At 45.9% G+C, this 27,018-nt stretch overlaps 2 protein-coding genes across 2 annotated transcripts in view; one reads left to right on the top strand and one right to left on the bottom strand.

The window, feature by feature from the left end:
* The window catches only part of SELE (selectin E), a 41,950-nt gene extending 26,439 nt beyond the window's left edge, over window positions 1-15,511 (bottom strand). The window contains exon 1 of the mRNA XM_090049746.1: window positions 15,438-15,511. Within this exon, the coding sequence (XP_089905872.1) occupies window positions 15,438-15,511 (74 nt within the window). The remainder of the gene's footprint in view (window positions 1-15,437) is intronic.
* Window positions 15,512-23,740: 8,229 nt separating this feature from the next.
* Window positions 23,741-27,018, top strand: LOC149864012 (14 kDa phosphohistidine phosphatase-like). The gene is made up of 3 exons (XM_090048237.1): window positions 23,741-23,995; window positions 26,023-26,147; window positions 26,841-27,018. The coding sequence occupies exons 1-3, from the start codon at window positions 23,854-23,856 to the stop codon at window positions 26,931-26,933; spliced, it is 360 nt and encodes a 119-aa protein (XP_089904363.1). The 5' UTR covers window positions 23,741-23,853; the 3' UTR covers window positions 26,934-27,018.

The following is a 27,018-nucleotide window of genomic DNA, read 5'->3' as shown; positions in this document are numbered from 1 at the left end:
GCTTATGCTTAGGGGCAACCAACACGGGTTCATTAGTGGCAGGTCCTGTCAGACCAACCTGGTGGCCTTCTATGAACAGATCACCAAATCCTTAGATGCAGGGTAGCAGTGGATATAGTCTATCTGCACTTTAGGAAGGCCTTCGACACTGTCTCTTACCCATTCTCATTAAGAAACTGGGGGACTGTGGTGTCGACACCCACACAGTCAAATGGGTCGCCAACTGACTGGAGGGCTGGATCCAGAGAGTGGTGGTGGATGGGTCATTTTTGACCTGGAGGGATGTGGGCAGTGGGGTTCCCCAGGGATCAGTCTTTGGGCCCACACTGTTCACCATCTTCATCAGTGACTTGGACGAGGGGGTAAATAGCACCCTGTTCAAATTTGCTGATGACACTAAGATGTGGGGGGATGTGGGCACTCTAGAAGGGAGGAATAGGCTACAATCAGACCTAGACAGGTTACAGGGGTGGGCGGACGAGAATAAGATGGGATTCAACACTGACAAGTGCAAGGTGATGCACCTGGGGAGGAAGAACCAGCAGCATACCTACAGGCTGGGGAACTCCCTTCTTGTCAGTGCAGAGGCAGAAAAAGATCTTGGAGTCATCATTGATGCCAAGATGAACATGGGCCGGCAGTATGGGGATGCAGTCAGGAAGGCCAACCGCACCTTGTCATGCATCCACAGTTGCATCTCGAGCAGGTCCAAGGAGATGATCCTCTCCCTCTATGCGGCACTGGTCAGGCTGCAGCTGGAGTACTGTGTCCAGTTCTGGGCACCGCACTTCAAGAGGGATGTGGACAACTTGGAGAGGGTCCAGAGGAAGGCCACTCGCATGATCAGGGGGCAGCAGGGCAGGCCCTATGAGGACAGGCTACAGGACCTGAACCTGTTCAGCCTCCACAAGAGAAGGCTGAGGGGGGATCTAGTGGTCTGTTACAAACTAGTCAGAGGGGACCAGCAGGCATTGGGGGAGTCCCTGTTCCCCTAAGCCCTGCCAGGAGTGACTAGAAATAACAGTCACAAGCTGGCAGAGGATAGATTTAGGCTAGATATCAGGAGGCACGACTTCACGGTCAGGGCAGCTAGGATCTGGAACCAACTTCCAAGCAAAGTGGTGCTGGCTCCTACTTTAGGGGTCTTTAAGACAAGGCTAGATGTACACCTTGCTGGGGTTGTTTGACCCCATGGCAGGGGGTCTGACTCAATGATCTGCTCAGGTCCTTTACAACCCTAGAAACTATGAATTGCTTCCTGTTTGAAATGGCAAAAGAAAACGGTACAGCTTATGAGGCTATTTAAAGGGGAGGCAAATTTACCATTGCATCCATTGTCCCTTCAACAAGCAGCTGCAGGACTATCTGGTTATAGAAGGCCTCTCTCTCAGGAGTCTGAAGAATAGAGGGTGTTCTATGGCAGTAAGAACCAACCTTTTTGGCAGGCATGCCACATTAACCCCACGCCTCCACGTACCACTCCAATCCCCTTCCATCCTGGCACAGGCAGCCTTTGTGTGCAGCATGGGGCAAATCAAGGAACAGACAGACAACAGAGCAGCAGATAGGGCAGGGAGGATCAGCCAGCTAGGCAAGGGACACAAGACAAGGAGCAGAGAGGAGAGCAGCTGATTAGTCACGGAGCACATGGCAAGAAGCTGAAAGCACAGCAGCAGAGGCATTCTGTAAGGAGATAGTCTTGCAGATGCTTGTTGGTGAAAGAGATTATCTATCTATTCCCTCCTCATCCAGTCTGTCCAAACTCTGCCGGTCCATGTACTGTATACAATCTATGTATACGTCTATGTATATGTAAGGGAAAGTGTCTGGGCAGATCTTTTATCCCTAACAAAGATTGGTCTCTGAGCTCCTTAAGTTGAGTGAATGGGAGCTGTCTTTTCTCTACTGGATATGTGCTAAAATAAACACAGAATTGGATCTACCCCCAGGGATTCATGGCACCTATTGTGCAAAGGGCTTCTTGACTCCAAGCTCTTCAGAACGTCACACACTTCTGGCCTCCCATTTTCCCTTTCCATGGTAGTCCTGTGGGCATAAAACTTGAGTCATGCATATATGACTCAGGCCCTTAAAATGTACTTCATAAAAACAAACATTTCATTGTACTGAATCTTCATGTTCATATTTTCCATATATTTACAGCTACATATTTTACTAATTTTATCTATAAACTCCAGATTGGAATAGTAGGTTCTTATCCTTTACACTGTTCTGCTGTTGTAAATCAGTGGATATCTAACTAGTATGACTCTATAAAAAACAGCAAGTCCTTACTCAAACAGTAGCACACTCTTCAATTCACTGTATTTCCCTACCCAAAAATGTTTATCTTTATGAGATGAAGCCAAAATGTATTAATAAAGGTGGCCAGACACCATTGTTACTGAATAATTGCTAGTTGTTGGGTTTTATTGATAAATGTTAAAAGGACTTGAGGAAATAAAGACTTGAGAAAAAGAAACTGTGTTTAGGCTTCATGTAGCACGCCAATATTTATTGCTGTTCACAACAGCTAAGTGTTAACAGCAGCGCACTCTTGAATAATACTAATTATTGGTATATGCCCTTTGACTGCTAAGTTAAGCAACAGGAACATCTGTTTGCAGCAGAAATGGAGAGCTCTTTTGCAAATAACTGGAGAAGGGCAGTTCATCTGTTGTGGTAAGCAGCAAGAGAAACTATGGGTTGCAGTTCTGGGTAGGGATCAGAAAGGAATTCCTAAAATAATACAAAATGTTATACAATCATGGAGAAGTAGGGCTGGAAGGGACATCCAGAGTTCATGTAATCCAATCCCCTGACTGAAGCAGGATCATTCTCTCCAAACCATCCCATACAACTACAATCTAAATTCTATATAAGACTACCATCAGCCCTGACACAACACAGACCTCACACCCTAACCTGCAACAAGTAAAGCAGGGGAACCACAGCAGCCAATGTGCTTCTTCTATAAAAGGCTGTTAATATACACTCAAGGGCTGCATCCAGACAAGTGAGGTTGTGCAGTATGTGTTTCACAGTTTCAGTTTCATAGTTAGTAGAGTCGGAAGGGACCTGAGCAGATCATCAATTCTGACCCCCTGCCATGGCAGGAAAGAGAACTGGGGTCAAACGACCCAAGCAAGGTGTTCATCTAGCCTTGTCTTAAAGACCCCCAAGGTTGGAGCCAGCACCACTTTGCTTGGAAGTTGGTTCTAGATCCTAGCTGCCCTGACCATGAAGTTGCACCTCCTGATATCTAGCCTAAATCTATCCTCTGCCAGCTTGTGACCATTATTCCTGGTCACTCCTGGTAGTGCTCGGGGGAACAGGGACTCCCCCAATGCCTGCTGGTCCCCTCTGACTAGTTTGTAACAGACCACTAGATGCTCCCTCAGCCTTCTCTTGTGGAGGCTGAGCAGGTTCAGGTCCTGTAGCCTGTCCTCATAGGGCCTGCCCTGCTGCCCCCAATCATGCGAGTGGCCCTCCTGGACCCTCTCCAAGTTGTCCACATCCCTCTTGAAGTGTGGCACCCAGAATTGGACATAGTACTCCAGCTGCAGCCTGACCAGCGCCACACAGAGGGGGAGTATTACCTCCTTGGATCTGCTTGAGATGCATCTGTGGATGCATGACAAGGTACGGTTGGCCTTCCTGACTGCATCCCCACACTGCCGGCCCATGTTCATCTTGGCATCAGTGATGACTCCAAGATCCTTTTCTGCCTCTGCACTGACGAGAAGGGAGTTCCCCAGCCTGTAGGTATGCTGCTGGTTCTTCCTCCCCAGGTGCATCACCTTGCACTTGTCAGTGTTGAATCCCATCTTATTCTCATCCGCCCACCCCTGTAACCTGTCTAGGTCTGATTGTAGCCTATTGTAAGGGGATGGAGAAGGTGCTGGGCCAGGGCGGCTCTGGGGTCAGGCCTGACTTCTGGGTCACGGCGGAAGGCAAAGCACCAAGGCTTCCCCTTTCCAGGAACCTGGAGGTACCCAGATTGGGACCTGCTTGGGCGGATAAAAGGACAGCTCCAGAGGCGTCCGGGAGAGCAGCGGATCCGGAGGCGGAGGCAGTGGATCCGGAGGCGGAGGCGGCGGGACCAGAAGAAGGCTGTGGACAAGCCGGTGCTGGAGGGAGCACCCTCAAGCGGATGTGAGCCACTTGGAGACACCGCAGGACCTACTGGGGTAAGGGTAAGCCCCAGTGTGGCAAGGAAGCCCGGTCAACCGGCGGCGAGGCCACGGGTGGTCTAACACCGCTGAGAGCGATGGCACCTGGCAGGAGCTGGGTACCGTATGAACTGTAATACAGGGGCAATCACAGGCAGGGAAACCACCGTGCCTATAATTGGGAGGACTGAGTGGCGTAAGGAAGCCCCAGGAGAGGGCTGAGGAGCCCAGCCAGAGCTAAGGAAGGGGTGTTAACCCCACAGCATACAGGGAATATAGCGGAGGGCAGCAGAGGGTCAAAGCAGCCCCCCCTGCTCTAGTGAATCCCTGGCAGGAACCTTTTGTGTTGAACTTTGTATTTCTTTACGAACGTTTGGACTGACGTCCTGACGAGTGGCTTGCCCAGGTAGGGAGCCACTCCCCGGAGGACCGGGTGAGGGTGTAGCGGTGGAGGAGCCCTCAGGACCTCTGGACCCAGCGGAGACTGAGTTCCACTTCTGAACTGTACGCGCCACTATATTTAGAACCCCTAATTTTACCAACAAAGTCGTGGCAGGCGAGATCGGCGGGTACAGTGAGGACGGCACATTCCCCCCCCTCAGCCAGGGGTCCCCTGTGAGGCGGTCGTTTGATGAACGGCCCCTCTCACACCTATTTCTCCCTTCTAGAGTGCCCACATCCCCCCACATCTTACTGTCATCAGCAAATTTGAACAGGGTGCTATTTACCCCCTCGTCCAAGTCACTGATGAAGATGTTGAACAGTGCGGGCCCGAGGACCGAGCCCTGGGGACCCCACTGCCCACATCCCTCCAGGTCAAAAATGACCCATCCACCACCACTCTCTGGGTGCGGCCCTCCAGCCAGTTGGTGACCTATTTGACTGTGTAGGTGTTGATACCACAGTCCCCCAGTTTTTTAATAAAAATGGGGTAAGAGACAGTGTTGAAGGCCTTCCTAAATTCCAGAAAGACTATGTCCACTGCTACCCCTGCATCTAAGGATTTGGTTAACTGGTCGTAGAAGGCCACCAGGTTGGTCTGACAGGACCTGCCGCTAATGAACCTGTGTTGGTTGCCCCTAAGCATAATTTCCCCCACTGGCCCCTCGTGGACATGTGCCAGGATAATTCTCTCAAAAAGCTTACCCAGGATCGAGGTAAGACTAACTGGCCTATAGTTTCCTGGGTCCTCCTTTTTCCTTTTTGAAGATGGGAACCACGTTGGCCCTCTTCCAGTCCTCTGGCACCACACCAGAGCACCACGAGTGCTCGTAAAGCTGTGCCGGGGTCCCACAATGACCTCAGCTAATTCCCTCAGCACTCTGGGGTGGAGATTGTCTGGACCAGCTGATTTAAATACATACAGTCCCTCCAGAAGTTCCCTGACTGGATCCTCACTTGACCCTTGGCCTAGGTGCACCTCCCCTGGGGCCTGAGGGAGCCCAGTGTTGGGGCTGATCCAGTCCCTGCTCAGGAAAATGGAGGCAAAGAAGTCATTAAATAAGTTAGCTTTGTTGTCTGGTGTGACAACCAAATTTCCTAGTGTGTTGCTGCAGACCCATCTGTGGTGCCACACACTGCACGTACAGGCATTCCCCATGCTGCTACCTTGCAGCATGAGAGTTTTTCTTGACCCTGGGAGACCCCATGGTCGAAAAAACCCATGTCAAAAAAAGCGGGATGGCACATGTGGCAGTAATGCTCAATGCCCAAAACCAGAGCCAGGATGGCCGGAGCCATGCTCTGGCTGCTGGCCAGGCTCCCAGCTTCAGAAGCACCATGGCTGCAGTTCCCCAAGGCCGTCAGTACCCCAGGTAAGGCTGCTGGGGCCAATACAGGGTGCATGTGCAGAAGATGTGCCCCTGCTACATGTCCCCAGGGAAACAAATGTCTGTGCTCATCTGGATGCAGCAAAGAGGTCCCAAGTATAGGGACATGCCTCCTGCTACAAAAGGAAGGGAAAACTGCACCCAGTCTATACCAAAATTTGACCATGGGGTAAAATTCCTTCCTGACCCCAAATATGGTGATTGGTTTGACCCTGAGCAGTGGGGAAGACCCTCTAGCCAAGAACCTCCAGCTTCGCTCCTAGCAGAAAAGTTGGCACATCCCAGTTGGAACCTCCCAGCCTTGGCTGTAGCCAACACCCAGGCTCCAGGAAATCTTAAAAATGTCCTGACACATAACAGAAAAAAAAGGAGCAGGCTGGGGGGGGGGGAAGGAGCAACCAGCAAAGCCCAGAAGCATGGAAAATGTCCATGGTAGAAAACAGGCATAGCTATACCTAGAACATTGCCATCCAGTGGCTGCCCAACCTTTTCTTGAACACCTCCAGTGATGGCAAGTTTACAATTTTCCTAGGCAGTCTATTCCAGTACCTCACTGTACTAACAGTGAACAACTTTTTCCTGATATCCAATGTACATTTACTTTGATGCAACTTCAAGTCATTGGTTTGCATCATCCTCTTTGCAGCAAGAGAGAAAAGGTGCTTTTCCTCTTGTTTATGGCAGCCCTCCAGGTATTTGAAGGCTGTTACCAAGTCCTTTCTTAAGCACCTTCTCCACAAGCTGAACGTGCCTAGCTCCTTCAGCTTCTTCTCATATGACTTGCCTTCCAAGCCCTTGATCATCTTTGTTGCCCACCTCTGGACCCTCTCTAACTTCTCCATGTCCTTTTTAAAATGTGGAACCCAGAACTGCATGCAGTACTCCACATGAGACATAACTAGTGCTGAGTAGAGAGGTACTATCACCCCTGCCTCTTGCACCTAATGCTTCTATTGATATAAATAAGGTTGAATGCGTAATGATAAAAGTAAGTTTTGCAAGGTTGTTACTAAAACTGAAAAATGTAAGAAGAACACTAAGGTTTTGGTCCTGTAAGCCCTCCACAGGGCTAGACCTCTATAAAAGGGATTTTTAAATCTTTCCCTTCATTTTCATGATTCATTTTGTGCTTGGAACCTGTCAACAGGATGTATGTGTCAACTAATACCAATCACAGCTGATTTTAATTATGTAAATATTTTGCCAATTGGGAACTGCACTGAGAACTTCCAACTCACCATCAGTCCATGTCCATTAGGACCTTGTTATTCTACTATAAGGAATGTGGCAAAAAAGACACATCTCAGCACAAGGATTTGACTTCCTTCCACAAAAGCGATACAAGAAAACTGATTTTTTAAATTATAAAATGAGTCCTATAAAAGGAGGGTCAAACTGTTGGCTGAAAGTTCTGACAAACAGCGCCATTATCAAGTTGTGACAAAAAAGTTAGGAATTCATTTTTAAAAGAAAAAAAAATTACAAGTAGGAGTGCAGTATGGTGGATAAGACTAATGTCTGTTTAATACTACATGGGACATTCATGATTCTGGGATATCATTGATATGGTATAAATTTCACAGGTTGCTTTACATACCTTTGCACAGAAGTTGGGTACACAGCTGGGGTATCTACATTTACAGTAATTATATCTGGATCAACTTTTCAGAGCATAAACCAGAGTAATAATGTAGCATTTTTGTCCCTGTTGTGGATGGACCAACATATAGATTTCTACAGCTTCTGGTTCTTCAGCTTTAACATGAAAGGCCAATGTTTTTAAAAAAAAAGATCCCAGAAACTGTCCCTGAAGCTGATGCAACCAAAGCTGCTGTCACACCAGTACTTTGTTTACTATGGCCGCTGAAGTATACATGTGTCTATTATAGAAGGTCATGCAGCAGGTCCCAAACTAATGTTGGCATAAACAAACTTTCCTGAATAGTGCAGACTTTAATATGGGAATGAATGAAATGAAAAAAAGAAATCATCTGAATTTATATATTTTTTGGTCTGATCCAAAGGCCAATGATACAAATGAAATGACTTCCATAGACTTCCGTGAGCTTTGGATCTGGTCCTTTGTGTATGGGAAAAGAAGAAAAAAACCAAGATAGGTGATCCCTCATTCTTCTGTGTCTTTAATTAACGAGGGTCTGATTTTCCTGCCTCATTTTGTGAACATGGAATTGGTTCAGTTGTTATCTAGTTTGAGCTATTAACATTTCCATTCCTATGAAAAAATATTGTTGATTGAACGACATGGTGCATAGATGACACGTTACTTGGGCATGGAAACAAAGAACAGCTGGTCCCTTGAGAAGATATAGTTGAACTCCCTGGCACTGGTAGTGATGAGTAAACCTACTGTAAAGGGTATGTGCTAGGAAATTCCCTGTATAAAGCCCTACTTATCTGGCCTTAACCCAATTTCAATGCCTATTCCACCCACTTTGCGTTTCCTGATGAGCGCAAAGGAGATATAAAATGGCTATATCTGACCAGTTTGGAATTACCCCAGCTGAGGGGATTTTTCAATATACTTAAAAGCAGCAGTTATTTCCAATGCCAACTGTGCCCTTACCCTGGCCTTAGAGGACACCATTCAAGATACACTAATTTGGGCACAGAACAAAATTCATCTAAACTAATTCTTAGCTAATGAGCTGAGAAAACTACAGGAGACAACTCTGACTTATCAGGGTTAGGACATTTTGCGTATTAAGAATGGCCTCCCTCTTGTCATTTATAAGCTGGCACAACAAGGAATTTGTTCTTTTTTAAAGCAAGTTACATTTGCTATAACATGCAAATTACAGCTATATGTTGTTGGGTTTTTTTATAGCTGTAAACCTTTGGGTTCTGTCCCTAGTCCCACCATATTTTTGTTTTTTCCCATTTATTGTATCATATCAGAAATTAGGTAGTATTTTGCAGACCAGGGAAATTTATGCTCTAAGTTGTCCAAGATAATAGAAGATAGACTCAACCTAATAAATAAAATTGTTTATAAAGATAGAAAGACTGGATTAATTTAAACAAAAGTATTTATTGAATCAATCCACAGAGTCTGAGAACATGCCTGAGAACAAAGACAGCGGGACCCAAGATTAGTAGACTAAAATCGGTGCGTCAGATATTAGGCCTACTTGGTTACTCCACTCTTCAATCAACTTGGAATCCTTAAAGAGACTTTTGAATCAGTCAAAATGACTAAAAATAATGAGAGATCCCTACCATCATGGCTACTGGCCCCAGTTTTCTTGGGATCCTGGAGCTCACTGTGTGAGAGAGTGCTTATGTTAAGCAAGGCCTAGCATTAAAAAAAATGCACTAAAACTCCCAGAATGCTTCAAGGAGGTTGAGGAGTCAGCGATTGACGTTCTGGTAATCACTTTCTGACCCTTAGATGAAAATACTGAACTTCTGACCTTTAAACAATGATAAAAATAGCAGACATGCCGCTTACATTGTTAAGAATAGGAAACTGCATGGCTAAACCGCAATGACGAAGAAACAACCGCATATTATGTCAGTTTTGACATCTTAACCCTGCAAAAACCAGCAAAACATATAGATGAATAATGTATTTAGGTTACAGAAAATTAGCATAAGAAATATAAAGGTCATTAAGAATTAACATAAGAAGCATAATGATTATAATACAAAGCAAATCACCTGATATTATAATATAGCTAAGTTAACTAAATAACCAATAGAAGTAAGAATTAGAAATGCATATATATAAGTGTTATCATATATAACTAATAGTAAAGTTATGTTAGATGCTTCACTTCCACCATGGGGACAGTTTTGTATCTTTTGCCTAAAAAAAGATAAGGGACTCCTTTTAAATGAGCTGTTGACCAGTTCTGAGACTACTGAATCAGGCAACCGCACCTAGCCTCTGGGTTAGAGAGCAAGGGCTTGATTTGGGAACCTCGTGAACCAACAGACCTCCTTTAGTTTATGACTTTGTGAAACAATAAAAGTTTTAAATTGAACAGGTCTGAGCTTGTGCTTAATTCAGTCCTATATAATTCGGCATCGAGCTCCCACACACTGGCATGACATTGAGCCTTCATTATCCTGATTATGAAATTTAATCTATATCAGATCGTGTCAAAGAGAGGGACACAGTTGATATTACAATCTCCACCAGCTTTGTCTAGAACCTGAACAATACCTGGAACATAGGCTTGAGTTCCTCCTTTCTCCCTTGTCCTTCTGTGTCCTTTTTTCTTCATCACCATTTTCCTCTCTGTTTGCCATCTGTTTAATGAAAGTCTGGTTTGCAGTGACACAAAACTACATTTTTTCAACTGAGCTGTCAAATACTTTAATGTTTGTACAGTTAGTCTAATCTTAGAATGGTTAATACGATTGTGTTCTGTGCCTGTGTTTCTCCAGCTGCGAGTGATAATTTGCACCACAGAGAGAAACTGCATTTTCAGTTTTTGTTGTTCTTTTCTTTCCTTTATGTGTGTGTTTATCTCATCCTTTCTCAAAGGAAATGGGACTCCAACAACTTTTTCTATTTTTATCAAAATGTTCAGTTAGTACATTTTCCACACCACCTTAGATCCTCAACTGGGTGTGGAAAGATTCCTTATAAACTTTTTGCTGCTGAAGAGGAAGGGATTAATGGATGTTGTTGAAATGAAGGTCTTATTACTATTTTTTCAATTTTGGGTAACATTAATAAATTTAAAATAATTTTAATAATGGTTTATATCCCATGGGACTAAACAAGTTAAGATCACCATTCTCAGAATACTAAACCTGTAGGATTAGCATCATGTTAACAACTTTGACTAACTGGGTCCATCAAAATGAACACAACAGGGCATTGGACAACTCATTTCAAAAGAGTTGTGCTAGCAGAAAATATAACTCTGTGACATTTTATTTGTACAATAAAGTACCTCACATACTTTCAGGGACAGTCAAATTAAAAAATGGGGTAACATCTTAGAAGTTTCCCTTTCTGCTGGTATAAAATTCACACACAAATTAGTGATGCATTGCCAGTGCAACTCAACGATTTACATCTCTAATTACCCAGTTTGCACTCACAAGGAAATAGCCAGACTCAGAGCTACTTAATATAAGTATTACTAAATAGCAACTATTAATATCTATTCAACATAGTTCCGATTGTTACTGCTGCCTGAGCAGCCTCACAATGCATTTAAGCTCTTAATATTTTGGCATGTTAGTTTTTCTTTTCCATTCAAATTTGATGGCCACACAAAGTATTTCAAATAGTTCTTTGAATCCTACGTGATGATAATTGTCTTTTTTCAAACAGCAGTTATGCAGTCCTTTGTAACTAGAAAGCTGATTGTATTCACTTCAAAGGGTTTTTCATGGTATGAAAATTTATAATCTCTGAACATGGTTGTGAGCAAATGAGTTGAATGACTTGGTGCTGACCATGGTCTGTATTGATCAGCAAAACCAGGAGAGATAATGTTTGAATACATAATCTACAACTAAGATGTCATACTGCTCTTCTAACGGGCTCACTCACAATTGTGTTTGAAAAACATGAAAAGTTATAGTGTCCAAATGGTTTTCTTGTTCCTTTAAGTGCACTGACAAGCAGTAGAACTGCACAAACATAGGACAAATTAAAAAATATCTTGCGTCACTGCAATCCAGGAACATCCATAAATTATATTCAAACATTTCCTTATAGGACCACTGAGAAAAGAGTGACTTATATGGTCTCGCTATATGTTTTAGTATTTATACAGCATTTGTTACAACAATTCATTTCAAACTTCCAAGAAAGTTAGATATGAAAACAGAAAATCATAGGAATTACCCCAAATCAGGCATAGTTAATGCAATACATAGAATAACAAAATGCCAGAGACACAGATAACTGAGAGAGGAACCAGTGGAGCCACACAGAAAAAAAATGCATATCTTAGCATTCTCCTGAGCATCATTTTAAAACTTTTCTTTGAACTAACAGTTTGAGCATTGTCCCATTTCTGAGTAGGCATCTTAAAACATCCAAGAGATTGTTTTTACAGAAGTGTACTAGGAAATTGCATGAACAATAACAGGAAACAATTTATTGCCCCAGTGAATGTGTTTATTGAGTATTAATCATATTAGCTTAATTTTGTCAGAGGGAATTCCTGAAATCTACTTGTGGTTTCACCAGTGAATCATTCAGCTTACTTGGCCTCTTTTCATAGAATCATAGAATCAATGAGTGGGAAGGGACCTACACAGATCATCGAGTCCGACCCCCTGCCATGGGCAGGAAGGAGCACTGGGGGTGGCAGGGGTCATAAGACCCCAGCCAGGTACCTGTCCAGTCTCCTCTTGAAGGTCTCCAGGGAAGGTGAGAGCACCACCTCTCTGGGAAGCCTATTCCAGGCTCTGGCCACCCTTACCGTGAAGTAGTTCTTTCTAATATCTAACCTAAACCTATCCTCCCTCAGCTTGTGGCCATTGTTCCTGGTGAATCCAAGGGGGACCTTGGTGAACAGACTTTCCCCGAGTCCCTGCTGGTGGCCCCTGATAAGGTTGTAGGCAGCCACAAGATTCCCCCATCAGTCTCCTCTTGTGGAGACTGAAGAGATTCAGGTCCCTCAGCCTCTCCCCATAGGGCTGGCCATGGAGGCCCCCAACCACACAAGTGGCCCTCCTCTGGACCTTCTCCAGGTTCTCCACGTCCTTCTTGAAGTGCGGTGCCCAGGACTGGACACAGTACTCCAGCTGCGGCCTGACCAGTGCTGCACAGAGGGGGAGCAAGACCTCTCTGGACCTGTTAGTGATGCCCCTGTTGATGCAGGACAGGGTGCGTTTGGCTCTGCCTATTGCTTCGTCGCATTGGCGACTCGTATTCATCCTGGAGTCAATCCTGACTCCAAGATCCCTCTCTGCCTCTGTGCTGCCAAGAGGGTCAGCCCCTAACCTATAACCATGATGCTGGTTCCCTCTCCCCAGGTGCAGCACCCCGCACTTGTCCTTGTTGAACTGCATCCTGTTCAGATCCGGCCACTTCTCTAACCTATCCAGGTCTGCCTGGATGCAGTCCCTGCCTGCCGGTGTATTCACTTTACCCCACAGCTTGGTGTCATCAGCGAACTTGAACAGGGTGCTCTCCACACCCTCGTCCAGGTCGCTAATTAACATATTGAACAGCGCCGGCCCAAGGACTGAGCCCTGGGGGACTCTCCTGCCCAAACCCTCCCAGGTTGACATTGACCTGTCCACCACCCTCTGGGTGTGCCCCTGGAGCCAGTTTGCCACCCATGTGACCGTGCATTTGTCCATGCCGCAGTCCCTCAGCTTGCCCACCAGAATTGGGTGGGACACTGTGTAAAAAGCCTTCTGGAAGTCCAAGAAGATGACATCGACTTCCTCCTTCCCATCTAAGCTCTTTGTTACCTGGTCATAGAAAGAGACCAGGTTAGTCAGGCAGGATCGGCCTTGCATGAACCTATGCTGGTTACCCCTCAACATCACTTCCCCTGCAGGGCTCTCACAAATGTGGCCCTTGATAATTTTTTCAAAGACCTTCCCCCAGCATAGAAGTGAGGCTGACTGGCCTGTAGTTGTCATGCTCTTCCTTCCTCCCCTTCTTGAAAATAGGGACCACATTGGCCCTTTTCCAGTCCTCAGGGACTTGGCCCAAGCACCAGGAGTCCTCAAACAGTCATGCCAATGGCTCCGCAATGACACCAGCCATTTCCCTCAGCACCCGCGGATGAAGGTCATCCAGGCCCACCGACTTGGACACATCTAAGCCCTCCAGGTAATCCTTAACTAGGTCTGAACTAACAGTCGGGGGACTCGCATCCTTCCTGGGCCTCTCTGCGCTGTCACCTGATTGTCACCCTATTGTCAGCGGACAGGAACACGGAGGCAAAGAACTTGTTGAAGAGTTCTGCCTTCTCTTGCGCATCAGTCACCAACTGCCCTGCCCTGCCCTGCCTCCTAGGAGTCCAATGTTACCCTGAGACTTCTTCTTGCTACCTGTATACTTGAAGAAGGACTTTTTGTTATCCTTAATCCCAGAAGCTAATCTAAGCTCCAGTGCTGCTTTAGCCTCCCTTACCAAATCCCTACAAGCTCGGGTCAGGGAGATGTACTCCTCCTTTGTCTTGCCCCCTGCTTCCACCGCCAGTACGCTTTTTTCTTTGCCCTCAGGCCAGCCTGGATATCTGCGCTCAGCCATGAAGGTTTCTTGGACCCTTTTGTCCGAGCAAAATCTTAAGGAGTGCTGGCAACACCGGAGTTAAGTCCCCAGACATGCGCAGACAGCTCATAGTTATGGAAAGTTCCAGTGTGCCCCCTGGGTGACCTGTAGGGATGTCAATCATCCATGACCTATTTTCCAACCCTGCACATGCCTAGTTACAAGACAGAGGCTGAACTCACACATGCTCAGTCACACAAAACCATGATGTCACCATCCAGAAGATTCTAGCGGTCAAGCACCCTGATTGGCTGGGGGTAGCTTTAAAAGGTTTCCGACCCCCACCTTTAGTGTGGGTTGTATGAGTGTTATTGGTGTGTGAGGAAGAGGGAAAGAGAGAGAGCTGCTCGATCTGAAGGCAGAGGCTGCCTAGGCAGGGACTGCTAGTAGGAGAGAGATTGGGACCTAGTTCCCCAGTTCCCTTCCAAATTTGCGCAGCGACTTACCTGCGTAATTACTTTAATTGATCTCCTGGTTACAGGCTTGTTTGGCTTTGTCTTCGGTTCCGATTTTGATTACGTCTCTGTGATTTTGACTATGACTCGGCTAATACTTTATCGTGCATCAGCAGATGCATGACAAATAGGTCCAAGGAGGTGATACTTCCCCTCTATCGGGCGCTGGTCAGACCGCAGCTGGAGTACTGCGTGCAATTCTGGGCGCCGCACTTCAAGAAGGATGCGGATAACCTGGAGAGGGTCCAGAGAAGGGCCACTCGTATGGTTAAGGGCCTGCAGGCCAGGCCCTACGAGGAGAGGTTAGAGAAACTGGACCTTTTCAGCCTCTGCAAGAGAAGGTTGAGAGGCGACCTGGTGGCTGCCTATAAGTTCGTCAGGGGGGCACAGAAGGGAATTGGTGAGTATTTATTCACCAAGGCGCCCCCGGGGGTTACAAGAAATAATGGCCACAAGCTGGAGGAGAGCAGATTTAGATTGGATATTAGGAGGAACTTCTTCACAGTTCGAGTGGCCAGGGTCTGGAACGGGCTCCCAAGGGAGGTGGTGCTCTCCCCTACCCTGGGGGTATTCAAGAGAAAGTTGGATGTGTATCTAGCTGGGGTAATGTAGGCCCAGCACTCTTTCCTGCTTATGCAGGGGGTCGGACTCGATGATCTATTGAGGTCCCTTCCGACCCTAGCATCTATGAATCTATGAATACCTACCCGGCTTTGAACTGACTTCAGTTTCCTTTATTGACTACGGCTTGGCCTACTCCACTGGCCTGACATCTCGGCTTACATCATCCTCCGGCCTCGACTTCGGCTTATCTCCTCGACCATTCTTCATCGTCCATCATCATTGGACTGGCGTCACACGTTACCTCGAGTTACAGTTTTGTTATCGTTTGTTTGTTTCCTGCTTATGAGCTGTTGGCCAGCCCTAGGACTAACAATGGGCAGCCACACCTATCACTGGACTGGTTCCAGTGGTAGAAAGCAAGGGCTCGTTGTGAACCTTGTGGGCCAACAGACCACTCTGTTGTCAGTAATCGTTTCATACTGTAACCAAAGATCCTCGTACCTACACTCCACAAAAGCGTAAGTGAAATAAAATCCTCCTTGCTTGTACCCACTACGTGTCTTCATCTCAAAACTCCACGCCAAAAATCCCACCTGTTCGTCCCAATGGCCACCCCGGCTCACCGTGACCTTGGGGCCCTGTTCCCCGACACCTTTTCCCACCTTTCTACGCAGAGGAATTGCATCCTGCTGTGCCCCAAGGATAGCCTCCTTGAGGAAGGACCACTTTTCCTGGACCCCCATACTAGCTACCCCCTGGGCTCCGAGTGCCTCCCTGACTACTGCCCTGAGCACATCGAAGTTGGCTTTCCTAAAGTCAAGCATTTGCGCTCTGCTAGTTACCCTCCCCACCTTTCTCCGAATAGCAAACTGGATCATTTCATGATCAATGTCCTCTAGCCTCCCTTGTACTAGCACCTCCCCCACCAGGTCATCCCCAGAGGCTAACACCAGATCCAATATGGCGTTTCCCCTAGTAGGGACGAGTACCTCCTACACGAGGTGTAGGTCCTGTACACACGTCAGGAACCTTTGTGAGTAGCTAGACCTGGCCGACTGCTCCTCCCAGTTGATGTCAGGGTAATTCACATCACCCATGACTACAACATCCTTTGCACGCACAGCAAAGTTAACATATAAAGAAGAAAAAAAATTAGCTGTGTCTGCTCCTTCTTATGATGTATAAATATCAGTTTACAAGCCTTTCTCATTATGTTTTCTACCCGTATGAAAAAGTCAAGGTTTATTTCAGATGGAAGGAAGAATCTCAGAGTTAGCCAACTAGTGAAAGGATGATATCACAAAAGCTGAACAAGTGAAAGCTGAGCAACTGAAAGGGAATGGGATTTTCAGTCAGATTGTTTAAAACTCCTTATTCTATGTTTGCTTTTGATGTAAGCACAACAGAATGATTTTAGCATAATTTAATCTAAAGTCTCATGATATCGGATGTTCTTTTTCTACCCTCAGCACTAGGAATCAACTGATTACATGAAATTCTTAGCTTACATAAAGGAAAGGAAATGTATCATATTTTCAAGTTTTCTCTACAACCATGAGGACTAGACCAATATGACCTAGTCTCAAGAACCAGAAAGCAAGGAAAAAGAAAGCAAAATATATTACTTGTAAGCCAATATTATTATTTTTTTTAGGCTGCACTCAAAATAATTGAAAATGGGTGGCTAGTTAACCCCAAGAGCTAACAAATCACAAGTTGAACCCCCAAAAGACTGGCACCCAAATCACGGCTTTTAAAAAAGAAACCACCTATTTCTAACAAAAGCCCCTAATTCCTGCTACTCTACTGTGAGTGGGACCAGGCAGCATTATAAAGCTGCAACCTGGTGCAGGTGCTTTGATCAGGGCCAGCTGCAAGGGAGTAAGCTGCCTGGAAAAAGATGGGTGTTACAGAGGTGCTAATAACTACTGGGAATGAGCTGTATGGCAACAGGCAGTCAAGAAAAGAAGTCTAGTAAGGTAGTAAGGCAGACTATGGGCCTTCAAGGAAGGAGCAGGAAAGTAAGCCTTCTGATTAGCAAAAGAGAAATCCCCGCACCCTGTTAAGTAGGAGGTGGCCTGATGGCCATAAGGGATGGAAGCAGGGATTTAAACAGGGCTCCGGGGCTTAAAAAAAGGGGGTTCTAGTTTAGGCTGCAAGGGCAGAAAGAGCTCAGGAGAAGTTCAACATGACAGCAAGTCTCCAGTAGAGAGAGATTTTCATATTTGCTTGCAACTGAGCTGTGAGGCATAGCAGCATCTGAAGGGGCAGAAAGAAGTTTACTGAGAGCATTGGGTAAAGGCACTACAGATAAACTCTGTGTGGGCTGTTGCAAGGCCCTGAAAGCTGCTTGGGGGCTGCTACAGGGCCCAGAGAGACTGTGAAGAGGGCTATGCCCTCCAATAGAGTAATAGAGATCACCCCATTTGGAAAAGAGGTTTCTAGACTGGCAGTCTGGTTGTTTAAAGGCAGTTCTCCAAATGTATCACTGGTAACATCAAGGCACAGGGTAAGTGAGGTAGGAGAGCATATTATGTGCCAGACAGAGGGTCAGTATTTCCAACTTGTGACTTTTGGCATTGTTCTTAAAGTGTATACTTCAGGAATGTGAAAAACTTCTCTTTCTTCTGTAAAGGTGCTGAAGGGTTTTCCCTGAGCTTGCAAGTTCAATCAGGGTGTTTGTGCTCTTGGGACAAAGCTCTGCAGCAGGCTGTGAGCACAGAATGCACAGCTGTAACTCCAGGGTGGGAAGCCTGGGGAAACTAGCTGGGGAGAGGGAACTGTGCTGAGAGGCTGTAACCAGGACACTTGCTTCTGAGAGGATGACTGGCAGAGGAACTGTTGCTGAGTGAGCTGCTACTGAGGGGTAGAGGAGCCACCAACTCCTGAGTATCCAGGATTGCCTGGTATCCTTTACTAAAGGAGCAGGGGTTGTGCAAACAGGTTCCCCTCCCCACTGTTACGATCCCTGGGTGCAGGGAGTCACTAAGAGGGAATTGGGGACAGGGGTTGCTAAAAGAGGCTCTCTGGGAGAGCTAGAGAAAGCAGCAGGGAATCGGGGCTGTGTGGGAGCTCCAGCAGAGAGCTCAATAAAGTACAGCTGAGAAGGGGTACTCCAGGTGCCAACCACAGGGGAGCTGCCTTGGGAAGTGTCTTGAGAATGGTGTAACTGATTGCAGGTGCCCAGGAAAGACTGGAAAAGGGGAGAAAGACTGGTCTCCGGAGCAGCCACAGCTGAAGTCCTGACAGGCACCCCCAGCTTCTGTCCAAATGACAGCATTGCCACCCCTCTTCTGAGGCAGAGCAAGCACTGGTCCCTGGGGCTCCACTGCAGCCACTCCACAGTGGGCTACTTTGCTGCAGACAGTTTTTTGTGGAGACCTGGCTGGTTTAAGTGTATATACCTGCTAGAAGTTGCCTGAGTGTTAAAGTTGATCACATAATTGCTTTACTTATCTCTGCTGGTATGGATTATTATCAAGCTCATTGAAAATATTTTGTTTTACAAATTTGACATCCCATAAATAACAATCTCTTGGTTATTATTGTAAATAGTTATTTAGTGTGTGGTCTAGTGCAGGGAGGACCATGGGAGAGCACCCTAATGAGTGGTGCTTCCAGCCTGTAGACGGAGTAGGAATAGACCTATCGGCACCCTAAGATCCCAAAAAATTTTGATGTGACTGTGGGTAGTGCTGCTGCCAGGGTTACACTTCTATATATAGAAAAAAGAGCTAAGGTTTTTTTGTTTGTTTTTTGTTTGTTTGTTAGTTTGTTTGTTCACATTCTGAAAGCATAGGCTTTAAGAACAACACTAAAAATCATGAGTTGTAAACACTGGAGGGAGACAGGCCAGGGCAGGATGCCAAGGGACTACAGACTGCCCAAGACTCCTCGGTCCTTACTACACTACTACCTGTTGTTGTTTTGGTCTCTCTTCTGATCTTATTTAACTGCTACATGTTTATCCCTGTTGTGTTTATGATGGGTGGTGTTGCCCAGGCTCCCAAACTTATTGATATAGCTCCTTGCTACAGGAGCTTTTACTCCCATGTATACCAGGAACCAATTCTGCCCAAACATTTGTCCAGCTCTCTTCCAGCCTCACCTCTGCTGTACTCAGAGCTTTTGGGGTTCTCCAACCACCATCACCGAAGGGTTTGGAGGCAGGGGTTGCAGCAGGGTCCTCTTCTCACATCCAGAGAGGGAACAGTTCCAAATAGTCGTTGTCCTCCCATATGCCTTCTCATACTGGTGGGAAGAACAGAAAAGCCATCCTCAATGGTGTTGGGAGGAAGCAGAACTGCTCTAAGCTGCTGAGGTGGGTTTTGTTTTTTTTTGTTTGGTTGGTGGTTCTCTGCTCCTTTCCCACTCTCCTCCTCTGAGGATAGTGTTATCTCTTGGGCAGAGAGAAAGCTCTACCCGACTCCCACAGCAGTCCTTCCAGGGAAGAGCAAGCAACCAGAGGCAGTGGAGAAAGCATCCAACTGAAGAGGGCTAGGCCCTGGGGAAGTAGAAGAAATGTACAAAAGAGCTTGAACTTGAAAGCTTCAGGATCTAGCTAAACTGGGGGAAAATTCTTTTTAATTCTGAAATACGAGTATCCACACAGGGAGTTAATCGGAAAGTATCAATCTCTCTCTCTTTTTTTTTTTTCTCTTTAAACACAAGTTAATTTTTTTTTTTTTTTTTTTACGCAAGCCATTCAAGTTCTTAATAGACACCCCTGAAACTTCCCCAGTGCCCCTAACTGCCAAACTAGGAGGGCAAGAATTGATGTTTCTTAATTTTTCCTAAGTAAAAATGGAAAAAAAGGGAAAAATTACAAAGCCAAACCCTATCGTAAGTAGGGTTGTCAACTGTTTGAATCTATTCTGGGAGGTTTCTGAAACTTCAGTGTGCCCACGTGCTTGCATATATCAGTTACAGATTATGCTGCATAGCCTTTTCGTCAGGAAGGAAAATGCATATTGCTATTACATTTTAAACCCACTGGACAACTGTATAAATTGGATTCAACATTTTAATATTTATTTTTATGAATGCCCTATCATTTATCTCTTGGGTAACTCTCAACAGTCCCCTGGAGACTCCAGAGCAAGCCTGGAGGGTTGGCAACCTTAAGTAAGAGGGTGCACAAACTCACCCTTCTTTCTTTACAGGTCACCTCTTAGTCTCCCTGTTAATTTGAACCCAACTTTCTGAACAACAACAAAAAAATCCTAGATGAAAAATAACTAAAACGAAATATTGCTAAAAAAATTACCATGTGAATTTTCAAAAATATTTTCTCTGGTGGTATAATTCTTTCATCATTTTTCTGCCACTCTTACCTTGTTGTTTGAACAGAAAATCCTTTAAAAACAAAACAAAAAAAGGTCCATTTCATACCCTGTGAAACAGAAGCAAATGTAAAAATTTCAGAATGTCTGCTCCAAGTAGGTACTGCAAGTTCTCAGTTTTATCAGAACTGGGGTATTTCTTTCCCCACCCCCCCCATAAAGATTCAGGTGTAGTCAAGTCATTAGTAGAGAATCTTAGCTTTATTTTTATTTAGTTTCTAGCTCTCATGGTTACAGAGAGAAAGTTGGAAAAATTACTCTGACAGTCCCAGCAACCAAAGGCAAATAAATACAGTGTAATCTATTTAGATGTATAATTTGCTTAACTCAATAACTGAATCCCAGTCCACATCTGATGCCTATTGTTTACACAATAACAAACACTGGTTTTCTGTACATGGCAGTGGTTCCCCAAGGTTGTGCCACACACAGCACAGTGGTGTGCCAGGACCACAGAGGAAGTGTTAGAAATATTATTAAAAATGCATTATCAATAGCAGATTTAGGAAAAAAAAAACACAGCTGCTACCCCTCCTTGTCTCCTTAATGGGAGAGGGAAGGGGGGGGTTGGAAATTGAAGGGAAAAACCACCAAAGGCCCTTTGTACTAAGGTATCACTCCCTCTCTGTCCTGCAAATTTACTATCTCTTTGTTACACTAAATCACACTTTCTTTCATGACCCCCACATTCCTAGGCTAAGATAAGAGCAAATGCCATTTTTGCCTTCAGGTTGAACCTTGAGTAACCTTGGGTCCCATCTACGCACGCGTGATAACCTAATGCATATTAAGCCTACCCGCCCCGCATACTTAAGTAGTTAATTATAATGCACATGGGACGTATGAAGCGACATGTTTACATATATGTTTGTATGAACCGGAAATGAGTTGTAAAAATTCCTCCTTCTGCACACGTGGTCAGGAGAGAGGGGATAAAAGCCTGCTAATGATTCTGCCCCGGGGCAGAGTGATTGATCTTTTGTCTCTCTCTCTGACCCTATTTGCAAATATATACCTTTTGTGTTGCTAATAAAGTGTGTCTGTAGCTGAAAGTTTTTTTCCACCTCCCGAGAAACGAACCACGATTTTTTAATTCAACAATTGGCGCCCAACGTGGGGCTTCTCGAGGACTACCCCGGAATTCAGTGACGGAGCACCTCCGGTACCAGGGATTTGTGCACACCGAGCCGACTTTGGACTCACCCTGGTATTTGAGGTTTAAGTCCAAATATCCGGGAAGTTAAAGGAAGTATCCTATGTAAATTCTGAGTTTCTGGAGAGGCAGACACACTTTGGAATTTGGATCGAGATCTCTGGGGTATCTGAGTGAGTATACGAATTCCCTTTGCCCAATCTGGTGTACGGATCTAAAACAAAGGATGTGTAAGTTTGCTGAGAAATTCTAGGCTTAGCTCTCATTGTAAATCATCTGTTGTTGAGATCTTTTTGGTATTTGGTGTGCCTTGAGCGCATTTTTGTGGGCAAATGGGTACGAATAGCTCTCGTGTAGAAAACAATATTGATACCCCTCTAAAAGTCTTATTACGTCATTTTAATAAATTTGCAAGGCCGGCCGATTATGGAATAAAAATGAAAAAAGGTGATTTAACTAAGTTTTGTCAACTCGAGTGGCCAACATTTGGGGTCCACTGGACCCCGAAAGGATCCTTTGTGCTAAAAGAAGTGATAGCTATCCATGAAATTGTTATGCAAAATGGGTATTGGAATCAGTTTCCTTATATTGATTGTTGGTTGTGGGTGGTTCAAAATCAGCCACCTTGGATTAAGAATTACTTAGCAAAGTCTCATGTGATGCTTGTTAAGAAAAAGGCTCGGGGGGGGGCCGCCTGTACTTCCTGAGTCTAATGAGGGGGGGGATTCTGAATTGGCTAAGTACCGGACCCGTGCTCCGGTTGCCCTGTCGGGTAGCGAAGATGAGTCAGACGCCTCCTCGGCATCCAGTCCTTCTGCACCACTGCCCCCTCCCTTAGAGAGACCACCACCGACGTACCAATGCATACCTAATGAGTTAGAGCGTGAGCCTCAGCCAAGTGCCTCATCTGAATCAGGAAATAAGGGTTATTATTTGCGCAAGCCTGTAGAGTCACAGCCGGTGTTGAACTGTCCGATGCGAGAGGTTATTGGGGAAGGAGGCACTGCAACTTTTGTCTACACCCCATTTAGCACTTCAGATTTATTTAACTGGAAAAATCAGAGCCCCTCTTTTCGTGAAAACCCTGAAAAGATGAGGGATTTGTTTCGATCTATTGGGCAGACTCATCGACCCACTTGGGCTGATGTCCAGATGATGCTCCAGACCCTCCTAACCCCGGAGGAGAGGAGATTAGTGTTAGGTACAGCAGAGCGTATTGCGGCAGCCAGAGTTGAGTCAGAGGGTGCTGCTGGTCGTACTCTGCGTGATACCTACCCTGTGGAAGAGCCGAGATGGGACAATCCCGGGAGAGTGGGCAACTATGTGCTTCGGGTATCAAAAGTTTGGGAAGGGCTGGTACATGGGCTGCTTGGCGTTTCTGCTGCTTCCGTGTGGCGTTTTCCAGCCCGCCTGCTCTGTAACTGAACTGTACTCCAGTGAAGTGCCTGTTAGCTCCAGTGCAAACTTTTGCAACGGGCTGTTTAACACAATCTGCGAAGGGTCGTCAAAAAGGCTGCTTGCTGTTCAGGGACCCTGAGAATGAGGGCAGCTTATACCACACCTGGTTGGCAAGGCCCCCCAAATGCCCAGCGCGGTCCGGGTCCCCAGCAGCCCCCGAACGGGCCGGCCCTGGGCGTGTTCGCGGCCTGAGCGTGAGGGGAGCGGCCCGCGTGGGGCGGACACCACAGCGCTGCCAGACCAAGAGACGTCCAGTTCCCGCCCTCAGGAAGGGCTCGGCTCACCGCCACCGCCACCCCGGTGCCCCCGCAGGCAACTGGGGAGGGGCACCCTCGCCCTAACACGAGGGACACAAGTGACAGGGGCCTCACCCAATCAAACCGCGGACTGAAACTAGCCCCGCCCCCAAGCAGCGCCAGCCAGCAACGACCACCCCGGTCCCGCCCCCTACTGGCTGCTGCCAATCAGCAAGGCCGGGCCTCCTGACGAGCGCGTCACAACGGCTGTGACAAACCCACTCCTGATTGGCGTTCGACTGCAGCCACCGCCCGGAGCATGACAGTCACGAGCGACGCAGCCCCGCCCCCCCGAAGCTGCTCCAGAGCTATCAGGCTGATCCCCGACCCGCACTCGGGTGCCTGCGCAGTTTGGCTGCCATGGCGGGGCAGCTGGAGGCGGTGCGCGAGGTGGAGATCGACGCGGACGGCACGTTCAAGTACATCCTGGTGCGGGTGCAGCGAGCTGGGGGCGCCGAGCACCGAGACGTCGTCAGGGGCAACAAAGCGGCCGAGTTCCACAGTGAGTCCTCCACGAGAGGGCACGCCCCTAGGGGTGGGGCCAAGCCGGCCCTTGCAGTAGTACTGACTGCAGCCTCCAGCCGCGCTTAGCTGGAGCGCTGGAGACTGACCCTGGGCAGTGGGTGCCCCCCTTGCTGTGGCAGGACAGGCTCCCCACAGGGGCCCTGTGCCTGGGAGTGTCAAGATTTTGTCACAAAAAGGTGTTGCTGCGATGGGGTCTACCTTGGCTGTTACCCCCCAGGAAAGATTTGTGAACGTGAAAGAAAACGGGTCTGTGTTCAGCAGCCCTCACAAAGGCAGACAAAATGTCAGGGATTTGCGATGGGCTCTACCGTGGCTGTTGCCCCCCAGGAAAGATTTGTGAACGTGAAAGAAAACGGGTTTGTGTTCAGCAGCCCTCACAAAGGCAAACAGAATGCCAGGGATTAGGAAGAAGGGAATGGTAAAACCGAATGTCTCATCGTGCCCCTTTACAAGTCCATGGGGCAGCAATGCCTCCAATCTCGTGCCCAGTTCTGGTCCCTGCACCTCAAAAAAGGAGAGGGGAGATCTAGAGACCATCCAGAGAAAGGCAGCAGGGGTGATGAGCGGTGTGGATGGGCTTTTGCATGAGGAGAGATTCAAGGGGCTGGGCCCATTCAGCTTAGAAAACAGATCCTTGAGGGGGATGTGATGAGGGTTTATATAATAATAATTGGTGAAGAGAGAGTAGATGGGGCTTTCTTATTCACTCTCTCAATACAAGTACTTGGGGTCACAAAATGAAACTAGCAGGTAATGAGTTTAAAAGTAACAAAACAAATTTCTTTGTTACCCAGTGTGTAATTAAAGTGTGGACCTCTTTGTTGGCAGATGCTGTGGAAGTTGACAATTTAGCCAGATTCAGAAAGGGATTGGACAAATGGGCATCATTGAACATGGGAGTGAGGGCTCTGGCCTCTGAATTGGAGCGTCTTAGACCTTAAATGCTGGAGGCTGCAAGGAAGAGAGGAACAGCAGGGAGGATAAAACTCTGGTTATACCCACTTCACTCTCCCGTGCAGCATCCATTCTGTGCCCCTGTGTGACACAGGAGATGGGGCAAGAGGGACCAATGGTCTGACCCAGTAAATGGCAGTTCTTACGTTTTAATTCTTATGCCAACAGCCCTGTGGAGTTTGGGACCCATGAGAGCTGAATTAGGGGTAAGACCCAAACTGGTTTTCAGTTTGTCAGGATAAGTGCACACTCAGATACTGTAAAGATATGCTAATACATGCACTGCTTCAACAGGAACTAATAACGTTCAGTTTAAAAGGTTCTTTGACCTTTCTTTTAGAAGCCTGGTTGCTATGAAGATAATTTAAATTAAGACTGTCTTTAGGATACTTTGTTAGGGCATTTTTACATATGCTCGAGGAGGCATGGGGAGGCACTTTAATTAGTGAGCCACGCTAAATAAAAGCTCCCAATCGTCATGTCTATCAGTGTCCCCACACTGGAAAAGGTGGCGGGGTGATTTGAAATAAAGCTCATTTGACGAGCTTAAGTTCAAAGTGCCTTGCTGCCATTTTGCTGTGCAAGGATGCTGACTCACATGACACTGGAGTCTTCTGGATCATGTTAATTTCTGTGCTTCGGCAGACTCAGCTCTGACGCACTGGAAATCCAGTGCATTGGAGCCAGCTCCTTGCCTGTGTATAGGAGCCTTTAGACTTTGTCTGTCCTGGATTTTGTGCTAGGCTTTGCTTGGAGTCGCACTGTGCCCACATAGAAAGCGACTCTTACTAGTATTGCTCAACATAGCTTCCAGACCCCTTAGACTTCAGCTAGGGGTTTTACAGTTTGACTAGCCTCTGATTTAATGAAACCAACAAGCTTAAGTATAACCATTCTGGTGCCCCCAGATCTATCGATAACAAAATCTTTTTCTTACAAGCCTTAGATAGGAGATTAGAAAGAATGAGTAACTTAGAAAAAAAGGACTTATAAATCTTTTTGATATTGAAATGCAAGTTCTAGCTAATGGCTTTCAATATCTTTTTCCAGATCACATATTTGAAAAATTAAATCCTGAAATGGAAAAACTGGGCTTTGAATGCAAGTGCCTGGGAGGAGGAAAAATTGATCATAATAGCAAAGATAAGAAACTGCGGGTGTTTGGTCTCTCTACAGTAAGTCCTGAGTTTGTTTCTTTGAACAAGTTACAGTTTGTTTTTATGTAAAATAATTTGTAGTAGTAAACTATCACAGTCCTAATTATTACAACTAGAATTTTTTGTTGTTTAAAAAGTTAGATTGAAATTAATATCATGCTTTTTTTTTTCTATCAGTTGTGTTTTTGTGTTAACATAAAGTTCAGGTTTCAGTTAACTGTGCTGTTTTAAGTTCACTGGAGTTAATGCTCCTGTTGTTATCTGAGAGTCGGTTATGTTTCATTTAAACCCTAACTCTGATTTTCTTCTTTTTTCCTGCCCTCTACCTATCAGAAATGTTAGTGACCTATTTATAAGTTACTGATACCTGCCTTCAACCTTAACTCTAGTTAATAAGGTTTATCTTCATTAAAGAATCCTGTCTATGTTCTAAGTCTGCAAAAACTGAGAAAAAGGTTGATTTCTTTTAAATAAAATAGTTTATAGAAAATGGCTTTATTCTTTTATGGCATGTGAGTCTAAAGATTCTGTGTAATCCTGTTCTTTCTAAAAGGCAGACTAAAGACTGACTACAAAACTTTCATTTACTTCAATGCGAGTAGAATACATTTAGCTTTGAGGCCACAAAACTGGATATTTAGAATGATAACTCGATGACTTGGCATCTTATTCATTTGCACCCTTTTAAACTTTTTCCCCTCTTTCCTGCAGGGATATGGTAAAGCAGATCATTCAGTGACTGTAGAAATACTGAAAAGGGTATACAAAGACTATGAAATTACTTGGTCAGATGACAAGAAATGAATTCAACTACTGTGTAATATAGCATCTTAAATTGTGTTCAAATAAATCAGTGTGACTTTTAGTTGAATAAAAAGATCCATAGTGA

The sequence above is a fragment of the Crocodylus siamensis genome, chromosome 5 (genome assembly GCF_052110815.1).
Source record: "Crocodylus siamensis isolate JL-2025a chromosome 5, ASM5211081v1, whole genome shotgun sequence".
In the NCBI taxonomy this organism is placed as follows: domain Eukaryota; kingdom Metazoa; phylum Chordata; order Crocodylia; family Crocodylidae; genus Crocodylus; species Crocodylus siamensis.
Note: the sequence above shows the minus strand (reverse complement) of the source record. Positions and strands in the feature narration are given on the sequence as shown.

Excerpts from the sequence above, each read along its gene's own strand:
- LOC149864012 (XM_090048237.1), top strand. The coding sequence starts at position 23,854 with ATGGCGGGGCAGCTGGAGGCGGTGCGCGAGGTGGAGATCGACGCGGAC. Across the intron at positions 23,996-26,022 it reads CAAAGCGGCCGAGTTCCACA|ATCACATATTTGAAAAATTA; the intron begins GTGAGTCCTCCA and ends ATCTTTTTCCAG. Across the intron at positions 26,148-26,840 it reads GGGTGTTTGGTCTCTCTACA|GGATATGGTAAAGCAGATCA; the intron begins GTAAGTCCTGAG and ends TCTTTCCTGCAG.